The 27,846-nt window shown below is 50.7% G+C and overlaps 2 protein-coding genes across 2 annotated transcripts; one reads left to right on the forward strand and one right to left on the reverse strand.

The window, feature by feature from the left end:
• The first annotated feature begins 2,471 nt into the window (after positions 1 to 2,471).
• On the forward strand, positions 2,472 to 19,069 carry LOC121272787 (serine/threonine-protein kinase pim-3-like). Its single transcript, XM_041179560.1, has 6 exons — positions 2,472 to 2,552; positions 4,010 to 4,103; positions 5,351 to 5,475; positions 6,206 to 6,256; positions 8,114 to 8,480; positions 18,756 to 19,069. Exons 1-6 carry the CDS (start codon positions 2,472 to 2,474, stop codon positions 19,067 to 19,069), a joined length of 1,032 nt encoding a protein of 343 aa, XP_041035494.1.
• LOC121272799 (serine/threonine-protein kinase pim-3-like) lies at positions 18,591 to 26,281 on the reverse strand. Its single transcript, XM_041179580.1, has 6 exons — positions 26,043 to 26,281; positions 25,071 to 25,195; positions 23,949 to 23,999; positions 21,750 to 22,116; positions 20,911 to 21,087; positions 18,591 to 19,993 (listed from the first exon to the last, which is right to left on the reverse strand). Exons 1-6 carry the CDS (start codon positions 26,101 to 26,103, stop codon positions 19,800 to 19,802), a joined length of 975 nt encoding a protein of 324 aa, XP_041035514.1. The 5' UTR covers positions 26,104 to 26,281; the 3' UTR covers positions 18,591 to 19,799.
• Positions 26,282 to 27,846: the final 1,565 nt, after the last annotated feature.

The following is a 27,846-nucleotide window of genomic DNA, read 5'->3' on the forward strand; positions in this document are numbered from 1 at the left end:
TTGAGGATTACAGAACTGAGGGCAGCGGATGGAGTTAAGATGCAGATCAGCTGTGATCTAGTTGAATCGAAGAAGGCTCGGGGGCAGTATGTCCTCCTCCTGTTCCTGTCTAACAGGGCTTGAGAGGGGCTGAATGGCCACCCAGACTACAAAGATTCTCCCTCAGTACTGACCCTCCGACTGTGCGGCTCAGTACTAACCCTCTGAAAGTGATTTACATGAGAAGAAGCAATTTCTATCCATTCTCCCCTTAAGGCCACTTGCGAGTTTTACAGACCTGGCACATTTCTGGAGGGAGTTTCTGGTGGGGCATTGAGAGATTCCTCACTCACTCCAACCTCCACGTTCCCCACATCCTCATGCACACTGATAAGGGAAGAAGCGTGGATTTAAGGAGAAAGCATTGCACAGTCATTCAATTGCTTTGCGATGCACGCTGTGGGCAAATAGCTGAGGGGGAGTTGGTGGGGGTGGGGTTGGGCTTGGCGCATGGCAGCAGAGAAGCGTTGGCCATGCTAGTGCCTTCGGAAGAGCGCCGGGGAGGCCCGAGGTTGGGTGAGGTTCTGGGGAAGTTCTGGAAGCAGCTGGGCCCACCCTGGTCTGTAAATACTCGTGTATTGTGTCCAGGCTGTAGAGGGTGCCGCTGATATCATGTTCGTGGTTCAACGTGAAACCCTCTTGTGAATCGAGGCACAAGACTGTCTTCAAATCACGGTGTCGCATAGCGAACCGTCAGTTGTTACAGCATAGCTGGCCATTCAGCCCATCGAGCTGATGCCAGAGAAACTACCTGTGTATTTACGAAGTTTTGTGTGTACTCAATAAAATTAAACATTGTTTCAGTCAGTGATATATTGTGTGTGTGTGTGTACACGTCTCTGGAAACAGGAACAGGAAGAGGCCATTCAGCTCCTCTCTCAAGACTGTTGCACAGGAACAGGAGGAGGCTCATTCAGGCCCTTGAGGATCGAAGGGCTGAAGGGCCTCCTCCTGTGGAGGGCCCAATCTGAAATTGTGGCAAGCGCTGCCACCTGCTGGTCAACAAAACCCCGACGACATGACACAGGCTCAACGGCAGTCAGACAGGTTCAGTTTCAAAAGCTCATGTTGGAGAGTGGGCAGGTGATCGGGGGTGAAGAGAGTGAGATAGAGAGAAAGGGAGAGTGAGGCAAACAGACAAAGAGTGAGAGAAAGAGATAGAGTAAGACAGACAAACAAACAGAAAGTGAGAGAGAGATAGAGAGAGGGACCGAGAAAGAGAGAGAGATAGAGACACAGGAAAAGAGAGACTAAAAGAGAGAGACACTGAGAGAGAGGGAGAGATAGAAGGACAGATAGACACAGAGAGAGAGACACAGAGACAGAGAGGGTCAGAGAGTCAGAGAGAGCAACAGAAAGAGAGATAGGGGGAGAGACAGAGAGATTGCTATAGAGAGAGACAGAGAGAGAGAGAAAGCAGGACCGAGAGAGACACTGAGAGGGAGAGATAAAGAGAGGGAGATAGTGAGAGAGAGATAGAGAGAGATAGACAGTGAAAGAGAAAGAGATGGACAGAGAGAGAGAGACAGAGAGAGAAATCCCTTCAGGATTGCAGCGCAGAATCACCAGAATGACCTGGGTCTGAGAGGGTTAAATTCCAATGAGGGGTCCCACAGGGCAAGATTGTATTCCCTCGAGTATCGAAGATTAAGGGGTGTTCTGATCGAGGGGTTTAAGATGATGGGTTTGGAGGGGACGGTAGAGCCCATTATGAGGGGGCAGAACATCAAAGTTGGAGCCAGGTGGTCAGGGGAGAGGTCAGGAAGCAATTGAAACAAACTGGAGTGGAAATGGAGAACTCCCTCCCCTCGAAAAGCCTGTCGAGGCGGAGATGGGGGTGAGGGCAAATGTCAATTTCCAACCTGAAATTGGGAGATTTTTCTGGGTAAAGGGGGGATTGAGGATTACAGAACCGAGGGCAGCAGATGGAGTTAAGATGCAGAACAGCTGTGATCTAGTTGAATCGAGGAAGGCTCGGGAGCAGAATGGCCTCCACCTGTTCCTGTCCAACAGGCTTGATATGTGCTGAATGGCCTCCCAGACTACAACCCTTCTCTCTCAGCACTGACCCTCCGACAGAGAAACTACCTGCATATTTATGATGTTTTGTGTGTACTCAATAAAATTAAACTTTGTTTCAATCAGTGGTATATTGTGTGTGTGTGTACATGTCTCTGCAAAAAGGAACAGGAGGAGGCTATTCAGCCCCTCTAACGAGACTGTTACACAGGAACAGGATGAGGCCCATTCAGCCCACTCTCTCAAGCCTGTTACACAGGAACAGCAGGAGGCCATTCAGCCCCATCTCCCGAGACTTCCACAGGAACAGGAGGAGGCCCATTCAGCCTCTGTCTCGAGCCATTTAAACAGGAACAAGAGGAGGCCTTTTCAAGCCCATAAGCCTCGAAGGGCTGAAAGGCCTTCTCCTGTGGATGGCCCAAAAAATAATTGTGGCAACCGCTGCCACCTGCTGGTCAACAAGACCTCTACGACCTGACAGTGGCTCAACAGCAGTAAGGCAGGTTCAGCTACATAAAGTCATGTTTGGGGGTGGGCAGGTTGAACGGGGGTGGAGGAGGGGGGTGCGGAGCCTTTGACGGCGGAGGCATTCGAACAATCACAGAATGACGCATCTCAAGAGGAGGCCATTCAGCCCATTATACATGTGCTGGCTCTTTGAAAGAGCTGTCCAGTTAGCCCCACACTCTTCACTCACCGACCCCACCGGCACTTCCACTCCCCCATAACCCTGCACGTTTTTGCCCTTCCAGTATTTATCCAATTCCGCCCTTATCGAAGAGAACGAGAGAGAGAGAGACAAGGGAATACAGACCGTAGCGAAAGAAAGACGTGCCTTTATATAGCGCCTTTGCCGACCAGCAGAAACCTCCAAGAGCCTCGCAGCAAATGAAGCACCTTTGCAGGTGGGGTCACTCTTGTAGGGAAAGGGATCGCCATTTTGCGCAGAGGAAGATCCCACGATCAGCTGATGTCACTCGATGACCCAGGTCATCTGTTCCTTTTCGTGGTGTTGGTTGAGGGATACGTTTCGGACCCAGGACACCGGGGAGAACTCTTCCCCCCAACCCCCACCCCAACCCCCGCCTGCCCGCTTTACTTCCAATAGGGGCCAGGAGATCTTTTATGTCCACCTGAGACACTGGAAAAGAGAGATAAAAAGAAAGAGACGCAGAGATAGAGAGAGAGATAGAAGGACAGAGAGTCAGAGAGAGAGAGAGAGAAAGAGTGAGAGCAACATCAATTGTTTTATTTCTCAACGCAAACTAGAGGAACAGCACCTTATCTACAGACTAGGTATTTTACAGCCTTTCAGACTGAATATTGAGTTCAACAATTTTAGATCACAAACTCTCTCCTCCATCCCCACCCCCTCTTTTCCAATAATTTATAAATATTTTTCTATTCCCACCTATTCCCAATATTTTTAAATGTGTTTCCATCCATTGGTCTACCTGTCCATTCTACGTGTTGCTTTCTACCCTTAATGTCCCCATTAGCACATTTCTTCGCCAATTTCACCAGCATCAACACCTCTTTCTCCTTTTGTCTGTGACATCTTTTGTCTCCCCCCACCTATCACTGACCCTCGATCCAGCTCTAACTGTCCCCTCCCCCTGCCCCTTAAACCAGTTTATGTTGCAACCATCTTCTGCTTTCCCTTAGTCACAGGGACTCGAAAGGTGAACTGTGCCCCTCCCCGTGGATGCTGCCAGACCTGCTGAGTTTTTCCAGGTATTTTTTGGGGGTTTTGGTTGTGGATTTCCAGCCTTCTCTGGAACACTGATACATTCGAGGTGAAATTGACACACCGCCTTGTAACCAACAGCAACTAGGGAAAGGGGGAAAAGACTCAACTTCTGCTCTGCCTGTGAACCCCTTGAAGGACAAAATTCGTCCTTTAAAAAGAAACATTTTGTAAACGATTACGAGACTATCTTTCTCTGCCCAGAGGAATCTTAAGAGCAGCGTCCCCCGCAGAGCCATGCTGTATACCAAGTCCGGGACTGTGTGCAGTCAGACACCGGCCGAGGAATCGCACCCAGGTATGAAGTTTTTTTTAACAACGTGAGTTCCCCGAGTGTCCGCGCAATGTCTTTACCCCACCTCCCAACCCCCCGCTCCCCAGAAGTTGGTCTTTGGGGAGAAGGGGAGTGAGCAGGAGTTGTCGAGAGCCAGTGGGATGCAGAGACAGAAACTGATAGAGAGAGAGAGAGAGGCACAGAGTTGGACTGTGGCGGAGGGGGCAGAGACGGATGGAGAGAGAGAGAGAGGTTCGGTTCGATGGGTCTTTGGTAATAACATATTCATTTCAACACAAGAGCAAGTTTCAGTGGGAACCAATTCGTCTAACGGAACAGACAGGGAGATGGAAGAGGAATCCAACATATTGGGATCCCCCCTTGAAGAGGGAGTCCCGACCACCTCCCCAACCTAAAAATTCCCTTAAAAAGGGTGCACACAATGCGCCGGTGAACGGACTGGAGGCGGCCGATTGCAGATTAAGTCGAAGAGGGAGAGGGAAAGGGAGAGAAAGAATGAAAAGAGAGACAGAGAGAGAGAGAAAGAGAGAGAGGGAGAAAGAGAGAGAGAGAGACTCAGAGAGAAAGAAAGGGAGAGAGAGACTGAGAGAAAGAGAGAGAGAGACTGAAAGAAAGAGAGAGAGAAAGAGAGAGACAGAGAGAAGGAAAGAGAGACACAGAGAGAGCTAGAGAAACAGACGAGAGAGCGAGACAGCAGTGAGACACAGAAAGAGAGACACAGACACACACAAAAATATGTTGGACAGAGACGGAGAGAGAATGGGTGACAGAAACACATGTGAGTGAGAGAGAGAGGCAATGGGCAAACTCATTAATTCTCGCTTGAGTTTAGTGGGCTGGGAAGGGTCAGGAGTATTTGTCACTAAGAACCATTTCAGTCTGATGTGATGTTGGTGTGTCTGTGTCTCTCTTTCTGTGTCTCACTGCTGTCTCGCTCTCTCACTCGTTCTGTTTCTCTAGCTCTCTCTCTGTCTCTCTGTCTCTCTTTCTTTCTCTCTGTCTCTCTTTCTTTCTCTCTGTCTCTCTCTTTCTTTCTCTCTGTCTTTCTCTCAGTCTCTCTCTCTCTTTCTTTCTCTCTGTCTCTCTGTCTCTCTCTGTCTCTCTTTCTCTCTGTCTCTCTCTCTCTCTCTCTCTTTCTCTCTCTCTCTTTCTCTCTCTCTCTCATTCTCTCTGTCTGTCATAATTTTGTTAAACTAAGGCTAGGATCATTGGATGGAGTGTAATTCTCTCTCTTTCTCTCTCTGCCTCAGGTCCTGCAGTGAAAAAGAGGAAGAAGAGAGAAAGCTTCAAGGATCTGTACAGTGTGGGCAATAAACTGGGCAGCGGCGGCTTCGGAACTGTTTACTCGGCTGTGAGGATCTCCGATGGAGCTCCAGTGAGAGAGGAGGGAAAAGGGAGGTCATTAATGAAATAAGCACATCGATATGTAGACACACATACACACTCAGACACAAACACACACGCACACAAAGAGACACACTCAGACACACACAAACACACTCAGAGACACATAAACACACACACACATTCAGACACAAACAAACACGCACACACACCCAGACACATACAGAGACACACACAGACATGCACAAACACACACTCGGACACACACAAACACAAACACACACTCAGACAAACAAACACACGCACACACACTCAGAGACAAACACACACAAATACATTCACACAGACACTCACAAAAACATGCACACAAACAGACACATAGACACATTCACTCACTCATACAGAGATCCTCACAGTCATGCACAGCCAAACACGCACACACACAAACACACACTCAGACACACACACACAGGCATACACAGAGACACACTGCCATCTAGAAGCTTCCGTTTTTAGTGCAATAAATTATAAAACGCGAGCACAACATTACAACATTCCGGGGGTCGCGGGGGGAGTGAAGATCCAAAATAATTCCCAGGAATCAATGTTTACACCTGCAGGTGTTGCTGATGTTTCTATAGGGGGGAGGGAGACAAGGTGTGTGTTAACTCAGTATGAAACTTTACTTAAAATATATCAATATCGTTGTAGTGTTTAAAGTCAGCTGATTTGAATGAATTGGGATCCTGTTTCTGTCACAGGTGGCGGTTAAACACGTGCCCAGGAAGAAAGTGGTGAATTGGGGTCATCTGGTGAGTTTAAAATTTATTAAATAAGACTTGTGAACGTGTCTCTGTCTGAGTGTGTGCGAGTGCGCATCTGAGAGTGTGCAAAGTGTGCGTGTGAGTGTGCGAGTGTGTGGAAGTGTGAGAATGTGTGCAAGTGTGTCTGAGTGTGAGAATATGTGAGAGTGTGTGTGAGTGTGTGTGTGAGTAACTCTGAATGTGACAGTGTGCGAGTGTGTCTGAGTGTGTGTGAATATCTCTGAGTGTGTGTGCGAGTGTGTGTGAGTGTATACAAGAAACTCTGAATTTGCGAGTGTGTCTGAGTGTGTGTGAATAACTCTGAGTGTGTGTGTGAGTGTGTCTGAGTTTGTACAAGAAACTCTGAATGTGCGAGTTTTTCTGAGTGTGTGCGAACAACTCTGAATGTGAGAGTGTGTACGAGTGCTTCTGAGTGTGTGTGAGTAAGTATGAATGTGAGAGCGTGCAAGTGTGTCTGAGTGTGTGCAAGTGACTCTGAATGTGCGAGTGTGTCTGAGTGTGTGTATGAGTAACTCTTCTGAATGTGAGTGTGTGTGCGAGTGTGTCTGAGAGTGTGTGTAAGTCTGAATGTGAGAGTGTGCGAGTGTACCTGAGTGTGAGCAAGTTTCTCTGAATGTGCGAATGTGTCTGAGTGTGTGCGAGTTAATTCTGAATGTGAGTGCGTGTGCGAGTGTGTCTGAGTGTGTACAAGTATCTCTGAATGTGCGAGTGTGTCAGAGTGTCTTTGCGAGTTACTCTGAATGGGAGAGTGTGTAAGAGTCTGTCTGAGTGTGTGTGTGAATAAGTCTGAAAGTGAGAGTGTGCGTGTGTACCTGAGTGTGAGCAAGTAACTCTGAATGTGCGAGTGTGTCTGAGTGTGTGTAAGTGTGTGTCTGAGCGTGAGAGAGTGTTTCTGAGTGTGTGTATATTGGAGGGTGGGTGTGAGAGTGAGTGTGAGTGTGTTTGTGCAGAGGAGCTGGTTCTTGTTTGCAATTCAATGAAAAATGACGAAGGCTTTCTTTTCAATCTTCATTCTGTGATATATTTATTACAACCCTAGATCTCATTGCCTTTGAGATAATGGTTATTTTGCTGTCCCTCCGTGACATCAGTTTAGAGGGAAAAACCCAGGAAACTGACACATCGCAACAGAAAATTGTTAAGGTGAGCTCGCCACCAGGGGTCGCCCCACAAGTGAGTTTTTTTTTAGATAGAACTTCATTCTCAACTTGTGTTCCCCCCAAACTAGCCTCTTCCAAACACCTACACTCCCCCAATTCCATCTCCCCCAAACCAGCCTCTTCCCAAACCCTACCCACCGCCAATTCCATCTCCCCCAAACCAGCCTCTTCCAACTGCCCACCCACCCCCAACTCCATCTCCCCCAAACCAGCCTCTTCCCAGACCTTATACACCCCCAATTCCATCTCCCCCAAACCAGCCTCTTCCCACCCCCTACCCATCCCCAACCCATCTCTCCAAACCAGCCTCTTCCCACCCCCAACTCCATCTCCCCCAAACCAGCCTCTTCCCACCCCCAACTCCATCTCCCCTAAACCAGCCTATTCCAACCCCCAACTCCATCTCCCCCAAACCAGCCTTTTCACACCCCAACTCCAGCTCCCCCAAACCAGCCTCTTCCCAGCCCCTACCAACCCCCGACTCCATCTCCCCAAACCAGCATCTTCCCACCCCCTACCCACCCCCAACTCCATCTCCCCCACAAACCAGTCTCTTCCCACCCCCAACTCCATCTCCCCAAACCAGCCACCTCCCACCCCCAACTCCTTGTCACCCACTCTTTGTGAACTTGTTGCCTGCTGTCCATGTTCTGAATTCTGCCATCCTTGTGCCCTCTGTTTGCAGAATGACCGCCACGTTCCCCTGGAGATCATCCTGATGTGGAAGGTGTCTTTGCCGGAGCACCGAGGTGTGATTCGCCTGCTGGACTGGTTCTCCAGGCCGGACGACTTCCTGCTGGTGATGGAGCGCCCGCCCAGAGCCAAGGATCTCTTCGACCTCATCGCCGAGCAGGGCTGGCTGTGCGAGGAGTGCTCCTGCTCCTTCTTCCGCCAGGCGGTGGAGGCACTGCGGCACTGCCATGCCTGTGGGGTCGCGCACCGGGACGTCAAGAGTGAGAACCTTCTGGTCGACCTGCGCACCGGCAAGCTCAAGCTCATCGACTTCGACTCGGCAGCCCTGCTGCGTGACACCGCCTACACCGATGTCAGTGGTGAGTGCCCTATCTCAGCCCGGCCACTCCCTGGGGGCATCCCGGAAGCAGCTGGGGGCACAGCGGCACCCCATTTCTCTTTCTGCCACCAGGGATCCCAGATTGTTGCGCAGGCGCCAATTCCCTCCGACAGTGCGGCTCAGAACTGACCCTCCGACAGTGCGGCTCTCCCTCAGCACTGACCCTCCTACAGTGTGGTGCTCCCTCAGCACAGACCCTCATACAGCGCGGCTCAGCCCTGACCCTCCGACAATGCAGAGCTCCTTCAGTATTGACCCTCCAACAGTGATTTCCATGAGCAGCCGCAATCTCTCTCCATTCTTGCCTTAAGGCCACCTGCGAGCTGTACAGACCTGGCACTTTTCTAGAGGGGGTGTTGGGATAGGGCATGGAGAGATTCCTCCCTCACTCCCCTCCCAACCCTCACCCCACATCCTCATGCACACTGATAAGGGAAGAAGCGTGGATTTAAGGGGAAAGTAATGCACAGTCGTTCGATTGCTTTGTGATGCACGATGTGGGCCAATAGCTGAGGGGTAGTTGGTGGGGTTGGGTGTGGGGAGGTTGGCACCTGAGAGGCGTTGACCATGCCAGTGCCTTTGGGAGAGCGCCAGGGGAGGCCCGAGTTTCAGTGAGGTTCTGGGGAAATTCTGGAAGCAGCTGGGCCCACCCTGGTCTGTAAATACTCGTGTATTGTGTCCAGGCTGTAGAGGGTGCCGCTGATATCATGTTCGTGGTTCAACGTGAAAGTCTCTTGTGAATCGCGGAACGAGACTGTCTTTAAATCGCGGTGTCGAAACTAGCTGCTTATTTATGATGTTTTGTGTGTACTCAATAAAATTAAACATTGTTTCAGTCAGTGGTATATTGTGTGTGTACATGTCTCTGCAAGCAGGTACAGCAAGAGGCCATTCAGAACCTCCCTCGAGCCTGTTACACAGGAACAGGAGGAGGCCATTCAGTCCCTCTCGAAAATGTTACACAGGAACAAGAGGAGGCCATTCATCCCCTCTCGAGTCAGTAACACAGGAAGAAGAGGAGGCTCATTCAGCCACTCTGAAGCCTGTTACAGAGGAACAGGAGGAGACCTTTTGAGGCCCTTGACCCTCGAAGGAGCTGAATGGCCTCCTGTGGATGGCCCAATATGAAATTATGGCAAACGCCGCTCCCTGCTGGTCAACAAAACAGTGACGACCTGATAGAGTCTCAACAGCATTCGGGCAGGTTCGGTTTCAAAAGCCCATGTTGTGGAGGTGGGCAGGTTGAACGGGGGTGGGGGAGGGAGAAGTGGAGGCGTTCGTACACAGAACCACACAGCTTAAGAGGAGGCCATTCAGCCGTTCATGCATGTGCTGGCTTTTAGAAAGAGCTGTCCAATTAACCCCACACTCTTTCCCCCCGACCCCACCAGCTCTTTCTCTCCCCCATAACCCTACACAATTTTCCCCTTCCAGTATTTATCCAATTCCCCCCGTTATTGAAGGGAGAGAGAGAGAGAGACTAGGAAAGACTGACCGCAGCGAAAGAAAGAAGTGCGTTTAAATAGCACCTTTCACCACCAGCAGACACCTCCAAGTGCCTCGCAGCAAATGAAGCACCTTTGCAGGTGGGGTCACTCTTGTAGGGAAAGAGACCGCCATTTTGCGCAGAGGAAGATCCCACGAGCAGCCGATGTCACACGATGACCCAGGTCATCTGTGCCTTTTCGTGGTGTTGGCTGAGGGATACGTTTCGGGCCCAGGACACCGGGGAGAACTCTTCCCCCCAACCCCCACCCACCCCCACCAACCCGCTTTACTTCCAATAGGGGCTGGGGGATCTTTTATGTCCACCTGAGGGGGTGGACGCAGGACTCAGGTTTAATGTCTCATCCTGAAGGATGGAGAGAGAGAGAGAGAGAGAGAGGGATGTGATGAGAGAGTTGAGGCAAAGGTTGGTGTTGGGTTGAGAGAGGGCGATGGAGAGGCAAGTGATGTGTCATAGAGTCATAGAGGTCTACAGCACAGAAAAAGGCCCTTCGGTCCATCCCATCTTTGTCGGTCAAACAAGTACCAAACTATTCCAATCCCATTTTCCAGCACTAGGCCCATAACCTTGTATGCCATGGCATCGCAAGTACTTATAGAGTGGGGTGTATAATGGAGCCCAGAGGAAAGAGAGAGAGATAGAGGGACAGAGAGACTGATACAGAGAGTGAGACAGGCAGAGTGAGAGAAAGAGAGCAAGATAGAGAGAAAAGAAGAGTGAGGCAAACAGAGAAAGAGAGTGAGAGAAAGAGAGAGAGTGACAGACAAAGTGACAGAAAGTGAGAGAGAGAGATAGAGGGACCGAGAAAGACAGAGAGAAAGAGACACAGGTAAAGAGAGACAAAAAGAGACAGAGAGAGAGATAGAAGGACAGAGAAACACAGAGAGAGAGACGCAGAGAGAGAGAGAGAGAGAGTCAGAGAGAGCAACAGAAAGACATATAGAGGGAGAGACAGAGAGAGAGATATAGAGAGAGACAGAGAGAGAGGAAGAGGGACAGAGAGAGATACAGAGAGAGTGAGAGATAGAGGGAGAGAGAGATAGTGACAGAGAGATAGACTTTGAAAGATAAAGAGAGATAGACAGAGTGAGAAAGAGAGATAGACAGAGAGAGAGAGATAAACAGAGAGAGACAGAGAGAGAGAGCAACAGAGAAATAGACAGAGAGAGACAGAGAGATAGACAGAGAGAGAGAGATAAACAGAGAGAGACGGAGAGAGAGAGCAACAGAGAAATAGAGAGAGAGACAGAGAGAGAGTCAGAGAGACAGAGAGAGAAACAGAGAAACAAAGAAAGACAGAGAGATTGAGAGAGAGATAGATAGATAGATAGAGAGAGAGATAGAGATAGGGAGAGAAAGTGAGAGAGACAAAGAGAGAGAGAGAGAGACAGAGAGAGAGAGAGCCGTTCAGGATTGCAGCGCAGAATCAACAGAACGACTTGGGTTGAGGGGGTTAAATTCCGATGACGGTTCCCACAGGCCGAGCTTGTATTCCCTCGAGTATCGAAGATTAAGGGGTATTCTGACCGAGGGGTTTAAGATGATGGATTGGAGGGGGCGGGAGAGCCCAGAATGAGGGGGCAGAACATCAAAGTTGGAGCCAGGCGGTCAGGGGAGATGTCAGGAAGCACTTGACACAAAGTGGAGTGGAAATGGGGAACTCCCTCCCCCCGATAAGCCTGTCGAGGCTGAGATGGGGGGGAGGCAATTGTAAATTTTCAACCTGAGATTGGGAGGTTTTTCTGGGTAAGGGGGGTATTGAGGATTACAGAACCAAACGCAGCAAATGGAGTTAAGATGCAGATCAGCTGTTATCTGGTTGAATTGATGAAGGCTCGAGGGGCAGAATGGCCTCCTCCTGTTCCTGTCTAACAGGCTTGAGAGGGGCTGAACGGCCTACCAGACTACAAAGGTTCTCCCTCACTACTGACTATCCGACAGTCCGGCAAACTCTCAGTATTGACCCTGGAACAATGCTGCGCGCCCTCAGGACTGACCCTCCGACAGTGATTTCCATGAACAGCCACAATCTCTCTCCATTCTCCCCTTAAGGCCACTTGCGAGCTTTACAGACCGGGCACTTTTCTGGAGGGGGTGTTGGGTGGGGCATTGAGAGATTCCTCCCTCACTCCCACTCCCACACTGCCCACATCCTCATGCACACTGATAAGGGAAGAAGCGTGGATTTAAGGAGAAAGCAACGCACAGTCTTTCGATCGCTTTGCGATGCACGCTGTGGGCAAATAGCTGAGGAGGAGTTGGTGGGGTTGGGGGGTGGGGGGATGGCAGCGGAGAGGCGTTGACCATGCCAGTGCCTTCGGGAGAGCACCGGGGAGGCCCGAGGTTGGGTGAGGTTGTGGGGAAATTCTGGAAGCAGCTGGGCCCACCCTGGTCTGTAAATACTCGTGTATTGTGTCCAGGCTGTAGAGGGTGCAGCTGCTATCATGTTCGTGGTTCAACGTGAAACTCTCTTGTGAATCGCGACACGAAACTGTCTTTAAATCGCGGTGTCGGTTAGTGAACCGACAGTCGTTACAGCATAGCTGGCCATTCGGCCCATCGAGCTGATGCCAGAGGAACTACCTGCGTATTTATGATGTTTTGTGTGTACTCAATAAAATTAAACATTGTTTCAGTCAGTGGTATATTGTGTGTTTGTATGTGCACATGTCTCTGCAAACAGGAACAGAAGGAGGCCATTCAGCCCCTCTCTCGAGACTTACACATGAACAGGCGAAGGCCATTCAGCCCCTCTCGAGTCAGTAACACAGGAAGAAAAGGAAGCTCATTCAGCCCCTCTGAAGCCTGTTACAGACGAACAGGTGGAGGGTCATTCAGACCCTTGAACCTTGAAGGGCTGAATGGCCTCCTTCTGTGGATGGCCCAATATGAAATTGTGGCAAATGCTGCCACCTGCTGGTCAACAAAACCTCGACGACCTGACAGAGGCTCAACAGCAGTCAGGCAGGTTCAGTTTCAAAAGCTCATGTTGGGGGGTGGGCAGGTTGAACAGGGGTCGGGGAGGGGGAGGCGGAGCCTTTGAAGTCGGAGGCGTTCGTACAATCACAGAATGACACAGCTCAAGAGGAGGCCATTCAGCCCATCATGCATGTGCAGGCTCTTTGAAAGAGCTGTCCAATTAGCCCAACACTCTTCACCCACTGACCCCACCGGCTCTTCACCACACCCATAACAATGCACGTTTTTCCCCTTCTAGTATTTATCCCATTCCCCCCTTATCGAAGGGAGAGAGAGAGAGACAAGGAAAGACTGACCATAGCGAAAGAAAGACGTGCGTTTATATAGCGCCTTTCACCACCAGCAGACACCTCCAAGTGCCTCGCAGCCAATGAAGCAACTTTGCAGGTGGGGTCACTCTTGTAGGGAAAGCGATCGGCATTTTGCTGCAGAGGAAGATCCCATGAGCAGCCGATGTCACACGATGACCCAGGTCATCTGTTCCTTTTCGTGGTGTTGAATGGCTTCCCAGACTACAAAGGTTCTCCCTCAGCACTGACCCTCCGACAGTGATTTCGATGAGCAGCCGCAATCTCTCTCCATTCTCCCCTTAAGGCCACATGCGAGCTTTACAGACCTGGCACTTTTCTGGAGGGGGTGTTGGGTGGGTCATTGAGAGATTCCTCCCTCACTCCCACCCCCACCTACTCCACCCCTCCACCCCCGCATACTCATGCACACTGATAAGGGAAGAGGCGTGGATTTAAGGCCTCCAACTTTGATGTTCTGCCCCCTCATTCTGGGCTCTCCCACCCCCTCCAAACCCATCATCTTAAACCCCTCGATCAGAACACCCCTTAATCTTCGATACTCGAGGGAATACAAGCTCGGCCTGTGGGACACGTCATCGGAATTTAACCCTCTCAGACCCAGGTCATTCTGGTGATTCCGCGCTGCAATCCTGAAGTGCTCTCTCTCTATCTCTCTCTCTCTCTCTGTCTCTAGCTCTGTCTCTCTCCCTGTCTCTCTCTCTCTCTCTTTCTCTCCGTCTCTCTCTCTGGTGTCTCTCTCTTTGTCTCTCTCTGTGTCTCTCTCTGTCTCTTTCTATCTATCTCTCTCTCAGTCTATTTCTCTGTCGCTTCCTTTATATCGTTGTCTCTCTGGCTCTCTCTCTCTCTCTGTCTATCTCTTTCTCACTCTGTCTATCTCTCTCCATCTTTCATTATCTCTCTCTCTCTATCTCTCTCTCTCTCTCTCTGTATCTCTCTCTATCCCTCTTTCTCTCTCTCTATCTTTCTCTACATCCCTCTCTCTGTCTCTCCATCTATCTGTCTTTCTGTTGCTCTGTCTGACTCTCTGACTCTCTCTCTCTCTGTCTCTCTCTCTCTCTGTGTCTCTCTGTCCTTCTATCTCTCTCTATATCTCTGCAACTCTCTCTCTTTCTCCCTTTTCCTGTGTCTCATTCTCTATGACTTTCTCTGTCCCTCTATCTATCTCCCTCTCTCACATTCTGTCTGTTTCTCTTTCTCACTCTCTCTCTTTCTCTCACTCTCTTTCTCTGTTTGCCTCACTCTCCCTTTCTCTCTCTCGCTCTCTTTCTCTCACTCTGTCTGTCTCACTCTGCCTGTCTCTGTCTCTCTGTCTCTCTATCTCTCTCTCCCTTTCCTCTGGCTTCCATTATACTCCCCACTCTATAAGTATTTGCGATGCCATGACATACAAGGGTATGGGCCTAGTGCTGGAAAATAGGATTAGAATAGTTCGGTACTTGTTTGACTGACACAGACTGGATGGGCCGAAGGGCCTTTTTCTGTGCTGTAGAACTCTATGACTCTATGATACATCACTTGCCTCTCCATCGCCCTCTCTCAACCCAACACCAACCTTTGCCTCAACTCTCTCATCACATCCCTCTCTCTCTCTCTCTCTCTCCATCCTTCAGGATGAGACATTAAACCTGAGGCCTGCGTCCACCCCCTCGGGTGGACATAAAAGATCTCCTGGCCCCTATTGGAAGGAAAGCGGGCTGGCGGGGGTTGGGGTGGGGGTTGGGAGGGAAGAGTTCTCCCCGGTGTCCTGGGCCCGAAACGTATCCCTCAGCCAACACCACGAAAAGGAACAGATGACCTGGGTCATCGTGTGACATCGGCTGCTTGTGGGATCTTCCTCTGCAGCAAAATGGCGATCCCTTTTTCTATACGAGTGACCCCACCTACAAAGGTACATCATTGGCTGCGAGGCACTTGGAGGTGTCCGCTGGTGGTGAAAGGCGCTATATAAACGCACGTCTTTCTTTCACCACGGTCAGTATTTCCTTGTCTCTCTCGCTCTCTCTCTCTTCGATAAGGTGGGAATTGGATAAATACTGGAAGGGAAAAACATGCAGGGTTATGGGGGGGGGCGGGGGGGAAGAGCCGGTGGGGTTGGTGGGGGAAGAGTGTGGGGCTAATTGGACAGCTCTTCCAAAGAGCCAGCACATGCATGATGGGCTGAATAGCCTCCTCTTGAACTGTGTCATTCTGTGATTGTACGAATGCCTACGCCTTCAAAGGCTCCGCCCCCCCCATGCATCTCTGTTCAACCTGCCCACCCCCCAACATGAGCTTATGAAACAGAACCTGCCTGACTGCTGTTGAGACTCTGTCACGTCGTCGAGGTTTTGTTGACCAACAGGTGGCAGCGTTTGCCTCAATTTCATATTGGGCCATCCACAGGAGGAGGCCATTCAGCCCTTCGAGGCTCAAGGGCCTGAATGAGACTCCTCTTCTTCCTGTGTAACAGTCTCGAGAGAGGGGCTGAATGGCCTCCTCCTGTTCCTGGGTAACAGTCTCGAGAGAGGGGATGAATGGCCTCCTCCTGCTCTTGTTTGCAGAGACATGTAAACACACACACACACAATATACCACTGACTGAAACAATGTTTAATTTTATTGAGTACACACAAAACATCATAAATATGCAGGTAGTTTTTCTGGCATCAGCTCGATGGGCCGAATGGCCAGCTATGCTGTAACGACTGTCGGTTCGCTAACCGACACCGCGATTTAAAGACAGTCTCGTGCCACGATTCACAAGAGGGTTTCACGTTGAACCACGAACATGATATCAGTGGCACCCTCTACAGCCTGGACACAATACACGAGTATTTACAGACCAGGGTGGGCCCAGCTGCTTCCAGAATTTCCCCACAACCTCACCCAACCTCGGATCTCCCCTGGCGCTCTCCCGAAGGCACTGGGATGGCCAACCCCTCTTTGGTGCCATCCCCAACCCCATCAACTCCCCCTCAGCTATTTGCCCACAGTGTGCATCACAATGCGATCGAACGACTGTGTGTTGCTTTCGCCTTAAATCCACGCTTCTTCCCTTATCAGTGTGCATGAGGATGTGGGGGGGGTGGGGGTGGGAGTGAGGGAGGAATCTCTCAATGCCCCACCCAACACCCCCTCCAGAAAAGTTCCTGGTCTGTAAAGCTCGCAAGTGGCCTTAAGGGGAGAATGGAGAGAGATTGCGGCTGCTCATGGAACTCACTGTTGGAGGGTCAGTACTGAGGGAGTGCAGCACTGTCGGTTGGTCAGTACTGAGGGAGAACCTTTGTAGTCTGGTAGGCCATTCAGCCCCTCTCAAGCCTGTTATGCATGAACAGGAGGAGGCCATTCTGCCCCTCGCGTCTTCCTAGATTCAACCAGATCACGGCTGATCTGCATCTTAACTCAATCTGCTGCCCTTGGTTCTGTAATCCTCAATCCCCCCTTTACCCAGAAAAATCTCCCAATCTCTCTCTGTTTCTCTCTGTCTCTCTATCTCTGTCTCTGTCTATCTCTATCTCTATCTCTCTGTATCCATCTGTCTCTCTGTCTCTCTCACTGTCTCTGTCTCTGTCGTCTCTCTCTCTCTCTCTTTCTCTCTCTGTCATCTCTCTCTCTGTCTATTTCTCTTTCGCTCTCTCTCTCTGTCTCTCCTACTCTCCCTCTCTCTGTCTATCTCTCTCTCACTCTGTCTATCTCTCTATCTTTCACTGTCTGTCTCTCGCTATCTCCCTCTCACTATCTTTCTCTCTATCTCTCTCTCTGTGTCTCTCTCTGTCCCTCTTTCTCTCTCTCTCTGTCTCTCCCTCTATCTCTGTCTCTCTGACTCTCTGTCTCTCCGTCTCTCTCTCTCTGTGTCTCTCTGTCCTTCTATCTCTCTCACCTTTGTAGTCTGAGAGGCCATTCAGCCCCTCTCAAGCCTGTTAGACGGGAACAGGAGGAGGCCATTCTGCCCCTTGAGCCTTCCTCGAGTCAACTAGATCACGGCTGATCTGCATCTTAACTCCATCTGCTGCCCTCAGTTCTGTAATCCTCAATCCCCCCCTTACCCAGAAAAATCTCCCAATCTCAGGTTGGAAATTTACAATTGCCCTCCCCCAATCTCAGCCTCAACAGGCTTATCGGGGGGAGGGAGTTCTCCATTTCCACTCCACTTTGTGTCAAGTGCTTCTTGACATCTCCCCTGGCCACCTGGCTCCAACTTTGATGTTCTGCCCCCTCATTCTGGGCTCTCCCACCCCCTCCAAACCCATCATCTTAAACCCCTCGATCAGAACACCCCTTAATCTTCGATACTCGAGGGAATACAAGCTCGGCCTGTGGGACACGTCATCAGAATTTAACCCTCTCAGACCAAGTCGTTCTGGTGATTCTGCGCTGCAATCCTGAAGTGCTTCTCTCTCTGTCTCTCTCTCTCTCACTCTGTGTCTCTCCCTCTCTGTCTCTCTCTCCAGCTCTCTCTCTCTGTATCTCTCTCTCTCTGTCTCTGTCTCTCTCTGTGTCTCTGTCTCTCTCTGTCTATCTCTATCTATCTGTCGCTCTCTGTCCCTTTCTCTCTGTCTCTGTCCCTCTCCCTCCCTAACTCTCTCTCTGTCTCACTGTTTTTGCCTCTATCTCTCATTCTGTTACTCTCTCTGACTCTGACTCTCTCCCTCTCGCGCTCTCTCTGTCTCTCTCTCTCTGTGTCTCTCTGTACTTCTATCTCTGTGTCTCTTTCTTTTTGTCTTTCTTTTCCTGTGTCTCTTTCTCTCTGTCTCTGTCTCGATTCCTCTCTCTATATATCTCTATCACTTTCTGTCTGTCTCTGTCCGTCTCACTCTCTCTTTCTCTGTTTGGCTCACACTCCTTTTCTCTCTCTCGCTCTCTTTGTCTCACTCTGTCTCACTCTGCCTGTCTCACTCTCTGTCTCTGTCTCTGTCTCTGTCCCTCTCTCTCTCTCTCTCTCTCTCCCTTTCCTCTGGCCTCCATTATACACCCCACTCTATAAGTATTTGCGATGCCATGACATACAAGGGTATGGGCCTAGTGCTGGAAAATGGGATAGAATAGTTTGGTACTTGTTTGACCAAAACAGACTGGATGGGTCGAAGGGCATTTTTCTGTGCTCAAGGGCCTGAATGAGCTTCCTCCTGTTCCTGTGTAACAGGCTCAAGAGGGGCTGAATGTCCTCCTCCTGTTCCTGTGTAACAGGCTCAAGAGGGGCTGAATGTCCTCCTCCAGTTCCTGTGTAACAGGCTCGAGAGGGGCTGAATGTCCTCCTCCTGTCCCTGTTTGCAGAGACGTGTACACAGACACACACACACAATATACCACTGACTGAAACAATGTTTAATTTTATTGAGTCCACACAAAACATCATAAATACGCAGGTAGTTTCTCTGGCATCAGCTCGATGGGCCGAATGGCCTGCTATGCTGTAACGACTGTCGGTTCGCTAACCGACACCGCGATTTAAAGACAATCTCGTGCCGCGATTCACAAGAGGGTTTCACGTTGAACCACGAACATGATATCAGCGGCACCATCTACAGCCTGGGCACAATACACAAGTATTTACAGACCAGGGTGGGCCCAGCTGCTTCCAGAATTTCCCCAGAACCTCACCCAAGCTCGGGCCTCCCCGGCGCTCTCCCGAAGGCACTGGCATGGCCAAAGCTCTCCGGTGCCATCCCCGCACCCGCAACACCACCAACTCCCCCTCAGCTATTTGCACACAGCGTGCCTCACAATGCGATCGAACGACTGTGCATTGCTTTCGCCTTAAGTCCACGCTTCTTCCCTTATCAGTGTGCTTGAGAATGTGGGTGGGTGGGGGTGGTGAGTGGGGTTGGGAGTGAGGGAGGAATCTCTCAATGCCCCACCCAACACCCCCTCCAGAAAAGTGCCAGGTCTGTAAAGCTCGCAAGTGGCCTTAAGGGGAGAATGGAGAGAAATTGCAGCTACTCATGGAAATCATCATTTTAAATAGGATATTTCACTACACTTTAAACAGCCACCAATCAGAACACAGTCACAATATCTTATAAATATATATACATTTAAATAGACACAATTGTGATTGGCTGACTGAACAACAGCTGATCGACCGGGGTGGGGTGGGTGCTGGTCAGTTCCTTAAACACCTCACTCCTGCCACCCCTGTGAATACACGAACGATCATAATGGTGTTAGATCCCCATCGCTTTGCACCCCCTCTCTCGCTGCACTGTTGGAGGGTCAGTGCTGAGGGAGCGCAGCACTGTCGGACGGTCAGTACTGAGGGAACGCTGCACTGTCGGAGGGTCAATACTGAGGGAGCACCACACTGTAGGAGGGTCAGTGCTGAGGGAGAGCTGCACTGTCGGAAGCACTGTCTTTCGGGATGAATGAGGGAGACAAACAAGGGGTGTGCAGTTCTAGTTCTCTCCAGCACTGGGGCCAATGTTCACTGACCAGCCAGCCACTGCTGACAGAGCGATCAGACGAGGTCCCCATCAGTCCTGAAAGTTCCTCCTCCATCCACACGTTGACGAGTAACAGAATGTGTTCATGTCCGCTCTGTCTGCTCCCTACTGTCTCTCCTGGCTGGTGTTACACTTGGAGTCTCCCCCGGGCTCCAGAGGCCCACAGCTTTCGGTCTGGTGATGTCCCGCTGCACCCATGGGTGGCACAGTATCTGGTCGAGGGTGGGCCGTTCAGAGGGTTGCATGGAGAGGCACCATCGTATCAGCTCCTCGCACTCTGCAGGGGGAAGCACAAGATAGTCCCTTAAAAATTGCATCGTGGGGAAGAAATGAATGTGAGAAAGAGAGAGAGAGACTGCAGAAGGCGGTGGAGCAGAGGGATCGGGGTGTCCTGGTACATGAATCTCAACAAGTTGGTACGCAGATGCAGCGAGTGATTAGGAAGCCAAATGGAAAGTTGTCCTTTATTGCGAGGGGGGATGGAGTATAAAAGTGGGGAAGTCTTGCTACAACTGGACAGGGCATTGGTGAGGCCTCTCTTGGGGCTCTGTGGACAGTTCTGGTCTCCTTACTTAAGGAGGGACAGACTCGCATTGGAAGCCGTTCAGAGAAGGTTCACTAGGCTGATTCCTGGGACGAAGGGGGTTTGTCTGATGGGGAAAGGTTGAGCAGGTTGGGTCTCTACCCATTGGAGTTTAGAAGAATGAGAGGTGATCTTATTGAAACATGTCAGATTCTGAGGGGAGGGGGTTTGACAGGGTGGATGCTGAGGGGATGTTTCCCCCCCTCGTGGGGGGGAAATCTAGAGTGAGGGGAGGGGGCACAGTTTCAGAATGAGGGGTCTCCCATTGAAGACGGAGATGAGGAGGAATTTCTTGCCTCAGAGGGTGGTCAGTCTATGGAATTCTCTCCCCCCCTCCCCCTGAGAGCAGTGGGGGCCGGGTCACTGAATATATTCAAGGCCGAGTGAGACAGATTTCTGATCGATGAGGGGAGTCGAGGGTTATGAGGGGGACGGACAGGGAAGTGGAGTTGTGGAATAATCGGATCAGATGCGATCATATTGAATGGGGTAGCAGGATCGAGGGGCCAAATGGCCTCCTCCTGCTCCTAATTCTTGAGATCTTAGGAAAGGAGAAAGTGAAGGATGTTTTTTAAATAAAAATCCCCTCTCTCCACCCCGTCTGCACTTACCCTTGGAGATGCTGCAGGGCAGCTGGATCTCGCCAGCCAGGATTTCCACATCTCGCTCGAAGGGAATATCACCACAGACCATGTCGTAGAGCAAGACCCCGAGGGACCAGACAGTAGCGGAGAGGGCATGGTAGCGCCCTTCGCTGATGTACTCTGGCGGGCTGTACACTCTGGTGCCTGAACATTTCCATCAGAAAGAGAGGGAAATAGAGACAGAGAGAGGGACAAGATTAAAACCAGACAACATTCACTGTGACAATATTTAATCAACCCAGCATTGCTTTGGGGTTTAATGCCCCAATGCCCCCAAAATACCCACGCCTGAACCTTGCCCCCCTGCCTTATACCCCCTGCCCAGAGCCAGTGCCGAGGGAGCACCGCACTGTCAGAGGGTCAGTGCTGAGGGAGTGCCACGCTGTCGGAGGGTCAGTGCTCAGGGAGAGTCGCACTGGCGGAGGGTCAGTGCTGAGGGAGCTCCGCACTGTCACATGGTCAGTGCCGAGGGAGCGCCGCGCTGTCAGAGGGCCAGTGCCGAGGGAGCGCCGCACTGTCGGAGGGTCAGTGCTCAGGGAGAGTCGCACTGTCGGAGGGTCAGTGCTGAGGGAGCTCCGCACTGTCACATGGTCAGTGCTGAGGGAGCGGTGCACAGTCGGATGGTCAGTGCTGAGCGAGAGTCGCACTGTCGGAGGGTCAGTTCTGAGCCGCACTGTGGGAGGGAATTGGTGCCCACGCAACAATCTGGGATCCCTGGTGGCAGAAAGAGAATGGGGGAGCCGCTGTGACCCCAGCTGCTTCCGGGATGCCCCCAGGGAGTAGCTGGGCTGAGATAGGGCACTCACCATCGAAATCGGTGTAGGCGGTGTCGCGCAGCAGGGCTGCCGAGCCGAAGTCGATGAGCTTGAGCTCGCCGGTGCGCAGGTCGACCAGAAGGTTCTCGTCCTTGACGTCCCGGTGCGTGACCCCACAGGCATGGCAGTGCCGCAGTGCCTCCACCGCCTGGCGGAAGAAGGAACAGGAGCGCTCCTCGCACAGCCGGCCCTGCTCGGTGATGAGGTCAAAGAGATCCTTGGCTCTAGGTGGGCGCTCCATCACCAGCAGGAAGCCGTCCGGCCTGGAGAACCAGTCCAGCAGGCGAATCACACCTCGGTGCTCCGGCAAAGACACCTTCCTCATCAGGATGATCTCCATCGGCACAGGGTGGTCATTCTGCAAACAGAGGGCACAAGGATGGCAGAATTCAGAACATGGACAGCAGGCAACAAGTTCACAAAGAGTGGGTGACAAGGAGTTGGGGGTGGGAAGAGGCTGGTTTGGGGGGAGATGGAGTTGGGGGTGGGTAGGGGGTGGGAAGAGGCTGGTTTGGGGGGAGTTGGAGTTGCGGGTGGGTAGGGGGTGGGAAGAGGCTGGTTTGGGGGGAGATCGAGTTGGGGGTGGGTAGGGGGTGGGAAGAGGCTGGTTTGGGGGGAGATGGAGTTGGGGGTGGGTAGGGGGTGGGAAGAGGCTGGTTTGGGGAAATGGATTTGGGATGGGTAGAGGGTGGGAAGAGGCTGGTTTGGGGGTGATGGAGTAGGTGGTGAGTAGAGGTTGGTTTGTGGGAAGATGGAGTTGGGGGTGGGAAGAGGCTGGTTTGGGGGGAGTTGGAGTTGGGGGTGGGTAGGGGTGGGAAGAGGCTGGTTTAGTGGGAGATGGAGCAGGGGGTGGTCAGGGGGTGGGAAGAGGCTTGTTTGGGGACTTGTCGTTGGGGGTGGGTAGGGTGTGGGAAGAGGCTGGTTTTGGGGGAGATGGAGTTGGGGGAGGGTAGGGGGTGGGAAGAGGCTGGTTTGGGGGAGATGGAATTGGGGGTGGGTAGAGGCTGGTTTGGGGGAGATGGAGTTGGGGGTGGGTAGGGGTGGGAAGAGGCTGGTTTGGGGGGAGATGGAGTTGGGGGAGGGTAGGGGATGGGAAGAGACTGGCTTGGGGGAGATGGATTTGGGGGTGGGTAGGGGGTGGGAAGAGGCTGGTTTGGGGGGAGATGGAGTTGGGGGAGATGGGATTGGGGGTGAGAAGAGGCTGGTTTGGGGGAGATGGAGTTGGGGGTGAGAAGAGGCTGGTTTGGGGGAGATGGAGTTGGGGGTGGGAAGAGGCTGGTTTGGGGGGAGATGGAATTGGGGGTGGGAAGAGGCTGGTTTGTGGGGAGATGGAGATGGGGTGGGCAGGGGGTAGGAAGAGGCTTGTTTCGGGGAGATGGAGTTGGGGGTGGGTAGGGAGTGGGAAGAGGCTGGTTTGGGGGGAACACAAGTTGAGAATGACGTTCTATCTAAAAAAACTCCCTTGTGGGGCGACCCCTGGTGGTGAGTTCACCTTTAACAATTTTCTGTTGCGATGTGTCAGTTTCCTGGGTTTTTCCCTCTAAACTGATGTCACGGAGGGAAAGCAAAGTAAACATTACCTCAAAGGCAATGAGATCTAGGGTTGTAATAAATATATCACAGAACGAAGATTGAAAAGAAATCCTTCGTCATTTTTCACTGAATTGCAAACAAGAACCAGCTCCTCTGCACAAACACACTCACACTCACACTCACTCTCACACCCACCCTCCAATATTCACACACTCAGACACACTCTCTCACGCTCAGACACACACTTGCACACACTCAGACACACTCGCACACACACTCACATTCAGAGTTACTTGTACACACTCAGAAACACTCGCACACACACACATTCAGAGTTACTTGTAGACACGCAGACACACTCGCACACACACACATTCAGAGTTACTCGCACACACACTCAGACACACTCACACATTCAGAGTTACTTGCTCACACTCAGGTACACTCGCACACTCTCACATTCAGTTACTCACACACAGACACACTTGCACACATTCTCACACTTGCACACACACACACACTTGCACACTCAGACGCACACTTACACACATTCAGACGCACACTCAGACGCACACTTTGCACGCACTCAGACGCACACTCGCACACACTCAGACAGAGACAGGTTTACAAGTCTTATTTAATAAATTTTAAACTCACCAGACGACCCCAATCCGCCACTTTCTTCCTGGGCACGTGTTTAACCGCCACCTGTCACAGAAACAGGATCCCAATTCATTCAAACCATAAGACCATAAGACATAGGAGCAGAAATTAGGCCATTCGGCCCATCGAATCTGCTCCGCCATTCAATCATGGCTGATAAGTTTCTCAACCCCATTCTCCCGCCTTCTCCCCGTAACCTTTGATCCCCCTTACCGATCAAGAACCTATCTATCTCGGTCTTAAATACACTCAATGACCTGGCCTCCACAGCCTTCTGTGGGAATGAATTCCATAGATTCACCACTCTCTGGCTAAAGTCGTTTCTCCTCAAAACCAGCTGACTTTAAACACTACATCGATATTGATATATTTTAAGTAAAGTTTCATGCTGAGTTAACACACACCTTGTCTCCCTCCCCCATATAGACACATCAGCAACACCTGCAGGTGTAAACATTGATTCCTGGGAATTATTTTGGATCTTCACTCCCCCCGCGACCGCCGGAATGTTGTAATGTTGTGCTCGTGTTTTATAATTTATTGCACTAAAAACGGAAGCTTCTAGATGGCAGTGTGTCTCTGTGTATGCCTGTGTGTGTGTGTCTGAGTGTGTGTGTGTGTGTGTGTGTGTGTGTGTGCGTGTTTGGCTGTGCATGACTGTGAGGATCTCTGTGTGAGTGTGTGTCTATGTGTCTGTGTGCATGTTTGTGTGATTGAGTGTCTGTGTGAATGTTTTTGCGTGTGTGTGTCTGAGTGTGTGTGCGTGTGTGTGTCTGTGTGTGTGTCTGTGTGTGTCTGAGTGTGTGTTTGTGTGTGTCTGAGTGTGTGTTTGTGTGTGTCTGAGGGTTTGTGTGTCTGAGTGTGTCTCTGTGTGTGTTTGTGTGTCTGAGTGTGTGTGCGTCTGTTTGTGTGTCTGTGTGTGTGTCTGTGTGTGTCTGTGTGTCTGGGTGTGTGTCTGGTTGTGTGCTTCTGTGTGTCTGAGTGTGTGTTTCTGTGTGTCTGAGTGTGTCTCTGTGTGTCTGGGTGTGTGTGTGTGTGTTTGTGTCTGAGTGTGTGTGTGTCTATATATCAAAGTGCTTATTTAATTAATGCCCTCCCTTTCCCCTCCTCTCTCACCGGAGCTCCATCGGAGATCCTCACAGCCGAGTAAACAGTTCCGAAGCCGCCGCTGCCCAGTTTATTGCCCACACTGTACAGATCCTTGAAGCTTTCTCTCTTCTTCCTATTCTTCACCGCAGGAGCTGAGGCAGGGAGAGAAAGAGAGAGAATTACACTCCATCCAATGATCCCAGCCTTAGTTTAACAAAATTATGACAGAAAATCAAACATCACATCAGACTGAATGGTTCTTAGTGACAAATACTCCCGACCCTTCAGTCTACTAAACTCAAGCGAGAATTAATGAGTTTGCCCATTGCCTCTCTCGCTAACTCACATGTGTTTCTGTCACCCCTTCTCTCTCCGTCTCTCTCTAACATCTTTTTGTGTGTCTGTGTCTCTCTTTCTGTCTCTCACTGCTGTATCGCTCTCTCTCTCGTTCTGTTTCTCTAGCTCTCTCTCTCTGTCTCTTTCTCTGTCTCATTCTCTCTCTCTCTTTCTTTCTTTCTGTCTGTCTCTTTCTCTCTGTCTGTCTCTTTCTCTCTGTCTCTGCATCTCTCTCCCTGCATCTCTCTGTCTCTGCATCTCTCTCTCTCTGCATCTCTCTCTCTCTGCATCTCTCTCTCTCTACGTCTCTCTCTCTCTGCGTCTCTCTCTCTCTGCGTCTCTCTCTCTCATCCTTTTTCTCCCTTTCCCTCTCCCTCTCCGACTTACTTTGCAATCACCGAACCGAACCTGTCTCTCCCTCTCCATCCGTCTCTGCCCCCTCCGCCCCAGTCCATCTCTGTGCCTGTCTCTCTCTCTCTCTCAGTTTCTGTCTCTGCATCCCACTGGCTCTCGAGAACTCCTGCTCACTCCCCTTCTCCCCAAACACCAACTTCTGGGGAGCGGGGGAGGGGGGTGGGGGGGGGGGTGTGTGTGTGTGGGAGGTGGGGTAAAGACGCTGCGCGGACACTCGGGGAACTCACGTTGTTAAAAAAAACTTCATACCTAGGTGCGATTCCTCGGCCGGTGTCTGACTGCACACAGTCCCGGACTTGGTATACAGCATGGCTCTGCGGGGGACGCTGCTGTTAGGATTCCTCTGGGCAGAGAAAGATAGTCTCGTAATCGTTCACAAAATAATTTTTTTTTAAAAATTAAGAAGTATTTTGTCCTTCAAGGGGTTCACAGGCAGAGCAGAAGTTGAGTCTTTTGCCCCTTTCCGTGGTTGCTGTTGGTTACAAGGCGGTGTGTCAATTTCACCTCGAATGTATCAGTGTTCCAGCCAATCAGAGCCCCGTGCGTGTGTCCTTTGAAACAATCCTCGGGCCAATCACAGCGCCCGCCCGTGTGGCAAAATTCGAAGAAATTACTCAGGGCAGTTTAGGGATATTTTGAGTGAGAGGTCGGAATGACACCAGGAATAAAATTAAAATATAAAAGCCAAAAACTGCGGAGGCTGGAAACCCACAACCAAAACCCCCCAAAAAAATACCTGGAAAAACTCAGCAGGTCTGGCAGCATCTGCGGGGAGGGGCACAGTTCACCTTTCGAGTCCCTGTGACTCTTGACCAGAACTAAGGGAAAGTAGAAGAGAGGTGAAATATAAACTGGTTAAAGGGGCAGGGGGGAGGGGACAATTAGAGATGGATCGAGGGTCAGTGAAAGGTGGGGGAACCAAAAGATGTCGCAGACAAAAGGATAAAGAGATGTTGATGGTGGTGAAATTGGCGAAGAAATGTGCTAATGGGGACATTAAGGGTAGAAAACAGCAACGTGGAAGGGACAGATAGACCAATGGATGGAAACACATTTAAAAATAATGGGAATAGGTGGGAATAGAAAAATATTTATAAATTATTGGAAAAGAGGGGGTGGGGATGGAGGAGAGAGGTTTTTTTTGGAAAAATATACTTTATTCGTAAAATATCTGGAAGAACATTCCAAACCATTTCAAAATCACCATCACAAAAGTACAATCAGGTTCAACTTTTATAACATGTATCACGAGGTGTATCAATACAATCAATGAATATCACAATCATTTGCAGACATTCATTCTGAGCTGTACAGCCCGAGGGTCTCTACACAGTTCCCAGTCCCTCGGTGCACTGTGGCTGAAAGGTCTTAGACAGTGACCCTTCCCCATTGTGCCTTTGTAGCAGCTACCCCAAGCTTTAGTGCATCCCTCAGCACGTAGTCCTGGATCTTGGAATGTGCCAGTCTGCAACACCCAGTCAGGGACAACTCTTTGCACTGGAAGATCAACAAGTTTCGGGGAGACCAAAGAGCATCTTTCACTGAGTTGATGATCCTCCAGCTGCAGCTGATGTTTGTCTCGGTGTGTGTCCCTGGGAACAGCCCATAGAGCACAGAGTCCTGTGTCACAGAACTGCTCAGGATGAACCTCGACAGAAACCATAATGGGAGCTATGTACAGGCCTCCGAACAGTAGTCAGGATGTGGGGCATGAGATACACTAGGAGATAGAAAAGGCATGTCAGAAAGGCAAGGTTACAGTGATCATGGGCGATTTCATTATGCAGGTAGACTGGGAAAATCAGGTTGGTAGTGGATCCCAAGAAAAGGAATTTGTGGAATGTCTACGAGATGGCTTTTTGGAGCAGCTTGTGGTGGAGCCCACTAGGGAACAGGCAATTCTAGATTTAGTGATGTGTATTGAGGCAGAGTTGATAAGGGAGCTTAAGGTGAAGGAACCCTTAGGAGGAAGTGACCATAATATGATAGAATTTACCCTGCAATTTGAGAGGAAAAAGTTGGAATCAGATGTAACAGTATTACAGTTGAATAA

Source organism: Carcharodon carcharias, chromosome 35, assembly GCF_017639515.1.
Source record: "Carcharodon carcharias isolate sCarCar2 chromosome 35, sCarCar2.pri, whole genome shotgun sequence".
Classification (NCBI taxonomy): Eukaryota; Metazoa; Chordata; class Chondrichthyes; order Lamniformes; family Lamnidae; genus Carcharodon; species Carcharodon carcharias.